Source organism: Ctenopharyngodon idella, chromosome 18, assembly GCF_019924925.1.
Source record: "Ctenopharyngodon idella isolate HZGC_01 chromosome 18, HZGC01, whole genome shotgun sequence".
NCBI classification, from domain to species: domain Eukaryota; kingdom Metazoa; phylum Chordata; class Actinopteri; order Cypriniformes; family Xenocyprididae; genus Ctenopharyngodon; species Ctenopharyngodon idella.
Genome location: NC_067237.1, coordinates 21,552,224 through 21,564,626, shown reverse-complemented (window position 1 = coordinate 21,564,626; position 12,403 = coordinate 21,552,224). Strand labels below are relative to the sequence as shown.

General features: G+C 35.7%; 1 protein-coding gene across 3 annotated transcripts in view; it reads left to right on the top strand.

Moving 5' to 3' along the window:
• Window positions 1-12,403, top strand: part of ranbp10 (RAN binding protein 10) — a 36,130-nt gene that overhangs the window by 4,024 nt on the left and 19,703 nt on the right. For all 3 annotated transcript variants that reach the window (XM_051870053.1, XM_051870052.1, XM_051870051.1), the window contains exons 2-3: window positions 7,731-7,842; window positions 9,636-9,688. In XM_051870053.1, coding sequence (XP_051726013.1) covers window positions 7,731-7,842; window positions 9,636-9,688 — 165 coding nt within the window. The remainder of the gene's footprint in view (window positions 1-7,730; window positions 7,843-9,635; window positions 9,689-12,403) is intronic.

The following is a 12,403-nucleotide window of genomic DNA, read 5'->3' as shown; positions in this document are numbered from 1 at the left end:
ATTATAAAGTCAGAATTGTGAGATATAAACTTGCAATAGTGAGTTATAATATAAAGTCAGAATTGTGAAATATAAAGTAAATTCTGAAAAAAAGGTCAGTCTTTTTTTCCTCAGAATTCGACTTTACATTCACAATTGTTAGTTTCTATCTCACAATTCGGAGAAAAGAAGTCATAACTGCGAGATATAAATTCTCAATTGCGACGAAAAAAAGTTGGAATTGTGAAAAACACAATTGTGAGGGGAAAAAAGTCAGAATTGCAACTTTATAAATCACAATTCTGACTTTATTTCTCGCAATTGCGAGTTTACATCTCGCGTGATAAAAAGTCGCAATTATCTTTTCTTTTTTTATTCCATGGCGGAAACATAAGCTTCCATAAGTATGCCATTCAACCAACCATTCTTCTTTTTTTTTTCTCGCTTTTTTTATTAGTCATACGTAGGGCTGTGACGGTAGGCATGACAACTGCGCCACAACTGCGGTCGTGGAGTGTCACCGGCGGTAATGTGACATTATTTATATATATATATATATATATATATAAAAATCTCAGAGGTCGCGTTAACCAAAAATTTTCCGTCATTGATGGATTTTTTTTTTAGCAGTGATGTAAAAAAATCTGCAGCCCGTCCATCATTTTGACAGATTGTGTAGCTTGTAACTGTAATTCCCACCCCTGTCCAGTAGGTGGTGAGTGCGCTCCAGTGTGGCAGCAGAGCGTGAATTCAGTCACCAGAATAAAATGAAAACGATGCGCTTGATTACACACAGACGAGCACCCAGTTTAAGTCAATTTTATAATAATAAAGTTACTTATGCTTACTTACATAATTAAATTTTGTTATTTTTATCGTTGACTATAAGTTTATGGTCAACAAATGGCTTTTCTGAGGTATAATGTTACGTGACATTGTTTGCAACACTGATTGAACTGACGTGATACAGATTCCGGTAAGTTACTGTATCTTTCAACATATTTTTTGATTTTCATTAATGTTTATTTTGTTCTGTACAGTAGTAAAGAGGAAAGGATGATCGCATTCTCTCACTATCAGTGACAAGTGTTCAAGATGAAAACTGAAAAGTGACGCAGTCTTTAACTTTCTTTTCATAATATAAATAAATGCGTAGCCTATGCCTATTTGCTTATCCTGTAAGTTCGTGAATAAAAATGAAAATGTGGACGAAATCAGAAGCTATTAAATGTCTTATCATTAAAATATAAAAATTAAAATGACGGGTAATTATTGATTATTATGGATTTTTTTTTACGATCCTGTCCGTCAAAATGACAGCGAAACGCAAGTCTAACGCAACCTCTGATATATATATATATATATATAACAACCCCGCCCCCCCTTCGGACCCCACCACCGCAACACCGGCGGTTGTTGGTGATTTACCACCGCGGTAGTAAAAATTTGCCACCGTCACAGCCCTAGTCATACGTCACTCCATATCAAAATGAAAAAAAAAAAAGATGAAAAATGTACCAAGCACAATGTTCTCTCACCAGTCCTGATTTTTAACATGAGCTCATCGCTTTTGGCATCGACTTGCATCTGTCAGACCACAAATAAAAAAGCTGCTTCTCTCCGTATGTTTTTTCGGCATCTCCGGTTGCGTTCACATGTAAATTGTGTGAGCTTATTTCATCCAATAGATCGAAAGATCTGAAAAAGCTCATAAAATTACCCACCCATAGACCCTCCCCTCGAAGAAATCAGGGCAGAAGTGGTTAAAATTGATGAATTAAATGAATTAAAACACCAGGTGTAAACAGGAATGTGTATCTACTTGTGATTCGATTGACCAAAACGCATCTTAATACCAGGTGTAAACAGGGCCATTAATGCAACGCAGTATTGAAAACAGTCATGTTCTGTTAAAATGGCTTAAACTGAATTCAATTCAACAAATACTACTATTGTGCACACTGTACTTCAAAAATTTCCATTTTTAATTTTATTTTACGTAATTTCAGACATCCCACCCTGTAAAAACTAATTTCTGGGAGATGGTAATCTGACCCTCCACCACCACCAAAACAGGGCATTGCAAAATATTGTACTATTACATTATATACATATTTACTCATAAGTCAGGTAAGCCAGGTTCATTCAATAGTATTTGTCCACCAAAAGTGAAAGTAATGTAGAGTGTGGCAGTTTCTGGCAAATAAGGGTCACAGGAGACGCATTTGAAACGCATGATAATACAGGTGTAAACGGTAATGTGTCTTGGCTGGACACTTGTGATCATCTAAAACTCATCTTAATACCAGGTGAAAACAGGGCTTCTCTCTCACTCGCTCGATTTCTGGGATATTGTATTTAATTTGCATATTGATAGCGGCTCCCTGACGCCCCCAAATTCTTGGAACTCTCTGAACGTCCGTGAGAGGTCTAGTTATTTTTCCATTTCATAGGATGCTGAGAATTTTAATACAAAAAAATGTAATTGTCTTTTAGGAGGGTGGGAGGTGAAATATGACCTAGATATTTTCTGACAGTGAGTGTCTGCTTGCGCAACAATAAACTTACAACTAACAAAATCATTCTATATCAGGTTTACTTTTGGTTTTGATGTCAAAATACAAATAGGCCTTATGTGATTTTTCTTTAGGACCATTACCTAACAGAAGAACACTGTTTAATGCGCTTGCATGTCATTGGGTTATTAAGTATAATAAGTGTAAGATCATGCATGTACACTCTCACACATTTTGTGAGATTCCAGTCTTAACACAAAGACCCTTGTGTAAAGGCAAGTGCTGGGTATCGAATTCGATACTTTTTAGACACCGACCGAATTGACTCGATACTATCGAGTATCGAAAAGTGTCTTGTCATTGTCTTCTTGTCATGACCGGTTCGTGACGGGCTCTAGTTCGCCTACACGAGCATAGGATCTGGCTCCAGAACACGAACAATTCTGGTGGAAAAGGGGTATCCGCGTCCTCCTGATACTGCCACTGTATGCAAGCGTCAACCACACCCTCAGAGCGGACATTTTCAAACGGTTGTCTCCTGAAGAAAGCATATATATATATATATATATATATATATATATGTGTTTATGATCCGCGGGTCGGGCCAAGTAATAAAAAATAACATTCCTATTAATTGCGGGTGGATGAGTGATAAATCATTAATGTGTTGATTTTAATAAAGACATTGAACTCTCATTTCACGGCAAGACGCAACAAATGTGCGTCACTCTTTTACTTTTGTTTTCAACTGAACATTTCTCTTTAGAGAAAACCAATCAAGAAAAGCATGTGCCTAGAACACATCCTAGTGGTCATTATATAAAACACAAAGGAAAACCCTACATGAGATATTGCTTTATAAATTAACAGCTTTAACTAAAAATATACACAAGCTGATACACAAAAGCTGATACACAAAATGATATAATAAATATTATATATAATTATATATCCAACAATGATGTAAGGAAACAGTGGCAAAATATAAGTTTGAAGGGAGTAAAGCCTGTGTTTAAAGGCTGTTGAGGAAATGTAATTTAGCCAAATAAGAACTTTTAATTTTAAATAAATGTTAATTTATAAGCAGACTTTTTATTCCTTTGTGCAGTGGCTCAGGAGATGAGTCTTTGAGTCTGTAAAAAAAAAAACTTAAAATAAACTTAAAATATAAAACCAAAGATTTTTTGAGGTAATGTAATCTTGTTAAAACAGATTTTATAAAATTGGTATCGAAAAAGGTATTGTTCAGGTCAGGAATTGGTATCGGTATTGATATCGAAAATTTTTGAACGATACCCAGCCCTATAAGACTGGAAACGAGTTGGTTATGTGTCCTAAAGGTGTTAATTATTGGCTCACCCCATTACAAAATAAGAAAAATTAGGCATGTAAATAAAGCAGCGCTAATGCAGAGCATACAATACAAATAAATGTCCTGCTCTGGATTAGAGCAGCGCTTAAAGATGCAGCAGACCTATGATTATGCACTGCAGAGGAGGACTCCATATGAAAGCCGTTTGTGTTTTGTGCATTAAACATGTTTGGCAGAGAAATAGAGGGAGGGACAGACAGACAAGCAGCTAAAGAAGGAGAGAATCACCCAAGGTCCTCTCGCTGTTCTGTGCTCCCAGAATGGTGTGGTCATGGCATGATGTATAAATAGATTGAGCGTGTGAGCAGGGGGCGGGGAGGAGCGTACACACGTATGTGCATTTGTAGTGTGTGTTGAAAGAGAGACTCGGGGATTTGCACATACAGGGTCGTCTGCCTTTACTCTGGTTGTGTGAGCCACGGATATAAATAGATTTTGTGTGTGTTCTTGATTATGAATGCTTGTCTGGGTTTGGCAGACAAACCTATTGTGGCTTGGTAGCAGAACTTGGGATGCTAAAAATAAAAGTGATTTAATATTATTACAATAATCAGAGATGATGATAATGATGATGAAAAATAAATATGCTTTTACACACGTGTGTTTCACATACAGTAGCACCAAGACATGGTGTTGTGCAATCAAACTGCAGGTGTGGGTTAAGTTACAGATCTGGGGCTCATAAACGCAAAGATAAGTCCATATACATTCACAAGTTAAACATGAGACTCTTGAAGTGCAGTGAGGTTTGAGTAAATGATTGGCTCAGGAGGCAGGCCTGGGCGCGCAGAATCTAATACTGAGTGTCTATTAATGCTGGCAGGTGTTAGCAACCTGCAGGAAAATGGATTAGGAGATTGGGGCACATTGCTATGGTACATGGAGGCTTAGACGGCAATGACACTCACCAGCTTCACTTCTCACAATTGAAATGACTGGAAATGTTGAAGTCAGAGCATATTAGATGTTAACTAACCAGTTTTGATTCCACAGTTTGACCTTTTGAGTGAAACAGAATGAGAATTGATTTATGCATCAGGACTAACTTGGTCTTATGAAAGTGGGCTTATCAGATCAGAATGGACCAGTGCAGTTTGCAGTTGAAGGGGAGGAGCTAAAAAAATAAGAGGTCTTAATGATGTCAGTAGAGGAAGAAAGTCGTTTCAGAAGTGTCAAGTTGTTACATTTTGACAAAAGATCAAAAACATTTTTTCTCTTTTGAATTAATCACTGATTAATTGGCATACAGTAAGACCAGAAAGATCTCTTAAAGGATTAGTTCACTTTAAAATGAAAATTACTGAAAGCTTTACTCACCCTGAAGCCATCCTAGGTGTATATGACTTTCTTCTTTCTGATGAACACAATTGAAGTTAGTGAACGGGACCAACGAGTGTGAAGCTCAAGAAAGTGCATCCATCCATCCATCATTAACGTACTCCTCACGGCACGGAAAAATATCCATATTTAACAAGTTATAAAGTAAAATATCTAGCTTCCGCCAGACCGCCTTCCGTATTTAACTTAGGAAGGAAGTGTAACGCCTCTCACAGTTCAAAAAGCTCACGCTACGTATTACGCCTTCCATATTCAACTTACGAAAAAAGTGTTGTGTCAGTTATGCTTTCTTCATAAGTTGAATACTGAAGGCGTAGGTCCCGTTCGTACTCGTTGGTCCCATTCACTGCCATTATAAAGCTTGAATGCGTCAGGATATTTATTATATAACTCTGATTGTGTTCATCAGAAAGAAGAAAGTCATATACACCTACGATGGCTTGAGGGCGAGTAAAGCTTGGGGTAATTTTCATGTTAAAGCGAACTAATCCTTTAGAGTAAACGGTAATTTTTTCATGTTGACATTATAGAACTTTTAGGAATTTTTAAAGGTGTATTGTATAATTTCTGCACCACTAACAGCACCAAGAGAAAGAATTATTCCTACTAAACAGGTTTCCCAAACACTCTCCATCTACAAACAAACTGCAGATGGGGTGTGTGCTCACAAACAGGTAGTCCCACCACAAATTCGTGCCATTGGTTGAGCCAAAAGTTGATTTGTCAGACCACTCAAGCAAACATAGCACTATTTTATTGCCACACTGTTTGCACACTTTGGGAATACAACCTCAGCTTAATTATAGATGTCTCTGCACATCAAATTGGGATTGGACAGTATTTTAATGTTTGAAAATAATTAGGCTTGTTCACCCAAACAATTCTGTTATTATTTTCTCTTCCTCATGTCATTTTCCAGCCAACATTTCATGGTGGGGTCAATGTAGACACAATATGGGATTGAGTTAAGGGCCCATGCGTCCATGGGTTCCATGTCTGCCCTATCTAAATTAGCTCCAGTATCTAATTCAGATGGAACCCATGGACAAACCAGCCCGATCTCACGGCGATTCGTACTTAGGGCTGGGTAAAAAATATCGATTTCTCGATTTTAATCGATTCTCATTTTTACAAACCGATATCGATTCTTAAATCCCAAGAATCGATTAGTCTAGTCTGTTTTCAGTTGATGAATGAATAGAACATTGTAGCGCTCTTCCCATCTAATAAATGGCAATAAGCTTTGTGCTTTGTTATTTTTTTATATGAAACAAAGTCTCAGATTTCAAATTCTGTCCATTTTATTACGAAATTCAAAAAATAACCGTTTTGGCGCTGTTTGATGTGGCGTGACAAGAGAGGCGGCAACGCGAAGCGCGCGTGAACTGATCATCTCCTTCGCTTTAATACCAGTTACAGCGCGAAATAAACATGAATGAATACCCAAAGGTATGTTCAAAGATATGGTACAACTTACCGAAATCCGTGTCCTGTCTCATGGAATAGCTCAATCAGTGTTTCAAACGCGAAAGACGCCAATAAAACAGCTTGTAAGCGATGTCACGTAACGTCACATTTACCTCAGAAACCTTATTCAGTGACCATAACTCGTTAGTCAGCTGTAAAACTGAACTCTAGAGAATAGCATTTTGCTAAATATGCACCATATTACACATTCGTTATAATTTATATTGTTCTTCAATATTTAATGCATGTTTGAATAAATCCGTCAAGTTTTTATAACAGCCACCATTTAAATAATGTATTTCAAAAAACGAATTGGAGTAGAAATATAATTACATAATTGTAAAGTTAGTATTTTAACTTTATTATTATTAAAAACTTCCTTAACTTCCACTAATTTAAGTGTTTGTATACAAATCAGTTAATTTTAACGTTCAATATTATAGAAATGTAGAACGAATTAGCCACCTTGTAAAATAAGTACGAACTGGTCGTGAGATAGCATTGGACAAACCCATTTAGGGCCCATACTGGGGCTTATTTAAATACTTTAAGCCCATATCGTGCCTACATTAGACCCACCATTGAAAACGTGTATGATTTTCCTTCCTCTGTGGACCACAAAAGAAGATATTTTGTTCATGTTGGTAACCAAAGTTTTGGTGACCATTGACTTCCATTGTATGGACAAAAAAACAAATATCTTCAGAATACCTTCTTGTAATGTTCCACAGAAGAAAGAATGTTATACAGTGATTGTCTGGAGAACTGTGAAAATAAGAGCTGGAGTGAAGCCCTGTATAGTTCATTTTGGATTCACCTGAGCCCTATTGGATGTTTTTCTTATGGGCTGATTGCATAAGATGCATTCATGCATTTAGAAACAACTGGAGAGAGTCTGTTGTTGTTAACCATTGTGACCTATTCCTAGCTGATAACCCTCTATATGTGCCCTTAAAAACTTCTCTGAACTTTGTTTTTATTTATGTGGACAGTCATCTATACTAGAGGGTGTGTTTGGTCAGTGACTCATTTCCCTCAATGTTTCCGTCTTGCTTTAGGCCACGGAAAAAACCACAAGGATGCAGCATCTGTTCGGGCCACACATCCCATCCCTGCGGCTTGTGGCATCTACTACTTTGAGGTGAAGATCATAAGCAAAGGAAGAGATGGGTAAGTGCAAATAGCTTCTGGTTGTAAGCATTTGTATAGTGTTTTACTGAGATTTGTCCATAATTTGGAAATATCCGTCACAGGAAGCATTTGAAGAGAAGAGGTATCAAATCTGTTTTGTTGAAAATCTTAGGACTTTGAAAAAGTTAAAACAAAGATAATTATAAGTTAAAATGAATAAGTCATATTTAATATTCAGCACAATTTCTAGATCGCTTAGTAAATTTGTGGCACTGATCATGTGACTCTTTGTACAGACATTCAGGTGTTAATTTCTTCCACTGAAGCACAAGATGCTCTCTTTAGATCATTCTCAAATAGTTTATGCAGCTTGAATACAGCTGTCATTAAAGCAAAATTATAAACCAAATACCTAAGATATTCTGAATTAAATGAAAAGGCATTTTCACAGTCTCAGAATGATAATTGCTCTGAAACTTTGACTCTGTGTCATGCTTGAGTCAGTAGTTGGTAAGTGTTTGTCATGCCTTCAGTTTGAGGATATCATTGTCCAAAAATAAATGGAAAAGGGTCCCACCCTTTTCCTGTGACCACTTTGCAATGTGATTACTAAATATATTCAAGCAGGATCGCTCCTGTTCTACTAGGTCACCTAACTGCAACTTACAGGTTGTGGCCAAAACTGTTGAAAAGTGTCGAGTCATCCTTTAGTCACTGTGGGCCCAGACTGAAACTCTCTCCCAGACTCACTTAGCACTTTTATAAAGTATCCCAAAGCACTTGTGCGCAGGGGCCTATCTTCAGTTTAATCACCACCAATTTTATTAGATTGTTTATGATATTAAATACTTGATTGTTCTTGTATTTTATTTTTAAAGTACGGTCACATTTACTGTTATCCAGCCAATTTTCATGAGTGAAATCCAGTCATTTCGCAACAGGTTCAAGTTGGTTATGCATTCACCACGTTGACCAACAGAAAGCTTTTTGGTACCAAAGTTACTCTGCTTTATACATAGATACACTATTGCCAACCTTTTTTGCCAACAAAATTTCACCGAAATTGTACTAATGTAACCATATAAATTTATATAAAAGCGTCTGCCAAATGCATAAATGCCAAATCTATTTTATTGTGTCTCGTTTATGCAGGGTAAATAATTATGACCTTTTTTGTATAATTTTAGACCTTAAAAATGAACTGTCACTAAACTATGGAAGCTTGTTTCCATCATGAAATAAAAAATAAAAAAGGTAATTGCTACATTTTATCTCACAATTCTGACTTCTTTTTTCTCAGAATTGCGAGATATAAACTCAAAATAACACGCAACTGCAAGTTTATATCACGCAATTCTGATTTCATATGACACAATTCTGACTTCATATGACACAGTTCTGACTTTATATTACAGAATTCTGAGTTTATAACTCGCAATTCTGACTTTATATCATGGAATTCTGAGTTTATAACTCGCAATTCTGACTTTAAAACTAGCAATTGTTTTTATCTTGCAATTCTGAGAAAAAAAGTCAGAATTGTTTGATTAAAAAACTCACAGTTGCAAGGAAAAAAAATCAAAATTTCGACTTTATAACAAGCAATTCTGACTTTATAACTTGAAATTGCGAGAAAATTCAGAATTGTGAGATAAAAAGTTGCAATTACCTTTTTTATTTTAGTTTTAGTGGTGGAAACAAGCTTCCATAATAAACCCAGCTGACTAGTAACTTTATCAGGAGCATAATATATGGTTTAAATACAGTTTCAGAGATTATCAGTGTCCTTATTTTTTAGTAAAGCCAACATTTGTTCTCTTTTATGCTTACAGGTACATGGGAATTGGACTGTCTGCCCAGGGGGTCAACATGAACAGACTGCCTGGTGAGTTAGTGTGTGTGAATGTGCTTGTATGTACACTAAAGAGACGATGTGCTCTCCATGGGTCATGGCGAACTAACTATAGGTGACTGAAAAATGGGTGAGTCAGTCCATTTCTGTAGCCTGCAAAAAAAGTCAACTTTTGTAGTTAAAAAAAAAAAAAATCAGCTTAATGTAGTTACATATTAAAATGAAAGGGAAATCATGTTTATAACCTATTTTAATTCTGGCAGGATATTGGAGAAAAAAAAGAAGAAGGGAGGGACTTGATTTCATCCATTAAAAATGATTGGATTGTGAAAAGTGGGTGTTACATACCAGAATGGGACCATGCGATTGGAGGGGAGGGATTCGTGAAGCCAAAAAGGAAAGTTGTGTATGAGGAAGAGCTTTGAAGATTAAAAGAGAAGTTATTACATTTTCATAAAGATTATGAAAACATTTTTTCTTTGCAGTAGCATGCACTGATGAATCTGTTCATGAAAATCTGACATTAAGATTCACTTTTGATTCCTCCAGCTTAAGACCATTTGTCTTCTACTTTTTTGATCTTACACTTTTTAATATCCTTCTATCACAGTCAGACTATAATTCAGGCCATGAACAGGCCTCAGCATGTCCTGAAAAACACTAGCTGTGAGAATGACCTTGCAAATGAAGAGACATCCAGGGTTTTTCTTTCTGTGCTCCTCAATCTCAGGAAATAACTTTTTGATGCGTTTTTTTTTTTTTTTTTTTCCTCATGAGTCCTCAAAGGGAAGGATAGGAAGGAGAGGAGACCTAGATCTCATTATTGGTTTTCCTCAATGGATTTTACCTGGCATACAGAATGTTCTGAGATCACAAAGCCTTGTCATAATTATTCATAGCTAAAAGCTAAAATTAATCAGAGAAAATCTATTCATTCTCACAGCATCCATTACAGGACATCAAGCTGCTACTGGACTAGTTGATTTAAATGACTAACTGCAGTGAAAAATGACACAATAACCAAACAAAATCCAGTTTGATGGCAAAAACCAAATCATGAAACGTGCTTGCATTATCATAATGCAGAATGTTAAAATGGAAACGGGACTGAATACTTTGACTATAGTATGTGGAACACACTCCTGTACACAATATTTGGAATTTGAAAAATATGCGGGCTGCTTTATCCTATCATTTTGTACACACATATGATTTCATATTGTCAAATTAAACTGATGAAATGTAATTTAGTAGTAAGACTGATTAAAGTTGAATCAAAATTTGTTGCTAAATTAAATACTTAATTGAACAGGTGGAGTAAATATGTTTTAGCTTCAGTTAAGCTGACACTAATGAAGATACAATATGTAATTAGACACTAATGAATTTAGTAACCTGTTTTGAAATGTGTTATAAAACATGTTTTTAAAAGAAGTCTCTTATACTCACCAAGGCTGCATTTATTTGATCAAAAATACAGTCAAAACAGTAATACTGTGAAATGTTATTACAATTCAGAATAAGTTTTCTATATATTTTAAAATGTAATTTATTCCTGTAATGGAAAAGCTGAATTGTCAGCATCATTACTCCAGTCTTCAGTGTCGCATGATCCTTCAGAAATCATTCTAATATGCTCATTTGCTGCTCAAAAAACATTTCTTATTATTATCAAAGTTAAAAACAGTTGTGCTGCTTAATGTTTTTTGTGGAAACCGTGATACATTTTCTTCAGGATTCTTTTATAAATAGAAAGTTCAAAACTTTTGAACAGTGGTGTATATTAGAAAAGAGCATAATAGAAAGGCCTGTATGCAAAGATTGAGAGAGGAGTTTTGGGGACAGTTGGGTTCATGTCACCCTCCTGTGAGCCCTCTGACCAATCAAGTGACTTTGTCAATTGCTTGTTAGCTTCTCCACTGTGCCTGATGCCTTTGAAATGCTTTGGAGCAATCTAGCCAATTCGGCATGTGCGTGCTGACTACAAATTGTGTTCATTGACCCCTGTGCTCTCTGCCTAAACCACCCTTTGTCAGAGCGCTTTGGAATATAGTGGAAATATAGACAAACGCATGTAGGGTGGCCAGTGTGTTTTCTAGTTAGTTTGGAGCCTTCAGCCAACAGCAGGATATTCTTTCTCTGGTTGTAGGTGCTTCCTTGACCTATAGTTGGGCTGCTGTAATAAATGTTCAGTTTAGGTTTCTGAATTAGTGCTAGAGTTACATAGACAATATACATACATAGACAAACTTATACAAATGTTTAAATATATACATTTATATATAAAATGTTTGTGTGTGTACATACACTACCAGTCAAATGTTTGGAAACATTACTATTTTTAATGTTTTTGAACGAAGTCTCTTATGCTCATTAAGGCTGCATTTATTTCATAATAAATACAGAAAAAAACAATAATATTGTGAAATATTATTACAATTTAAAATTATGGTTTTCTATTTTAATATACTTTAAAATATAATTTATTTCTGTGACGCAAAGCTGAATTGTCAGCATCATTACTCCAGTCTTCAGTGTCACATGATCCTTCAGAAATCATTGTAATATGCTGATTTATTACCAATGTTGGAAACAGTTGTGCTGCTTAATATTATTTTATAACCTGTGATACTTTTTCAGGACTTTTTGATGAATAAAAAGTTAAAAATATCAGCATTTATTTAAAATAGAAATCTTTTGTAACAATATACACTACCGTTCAAAAGTTTGGGGTCAGTAATTTTTTTT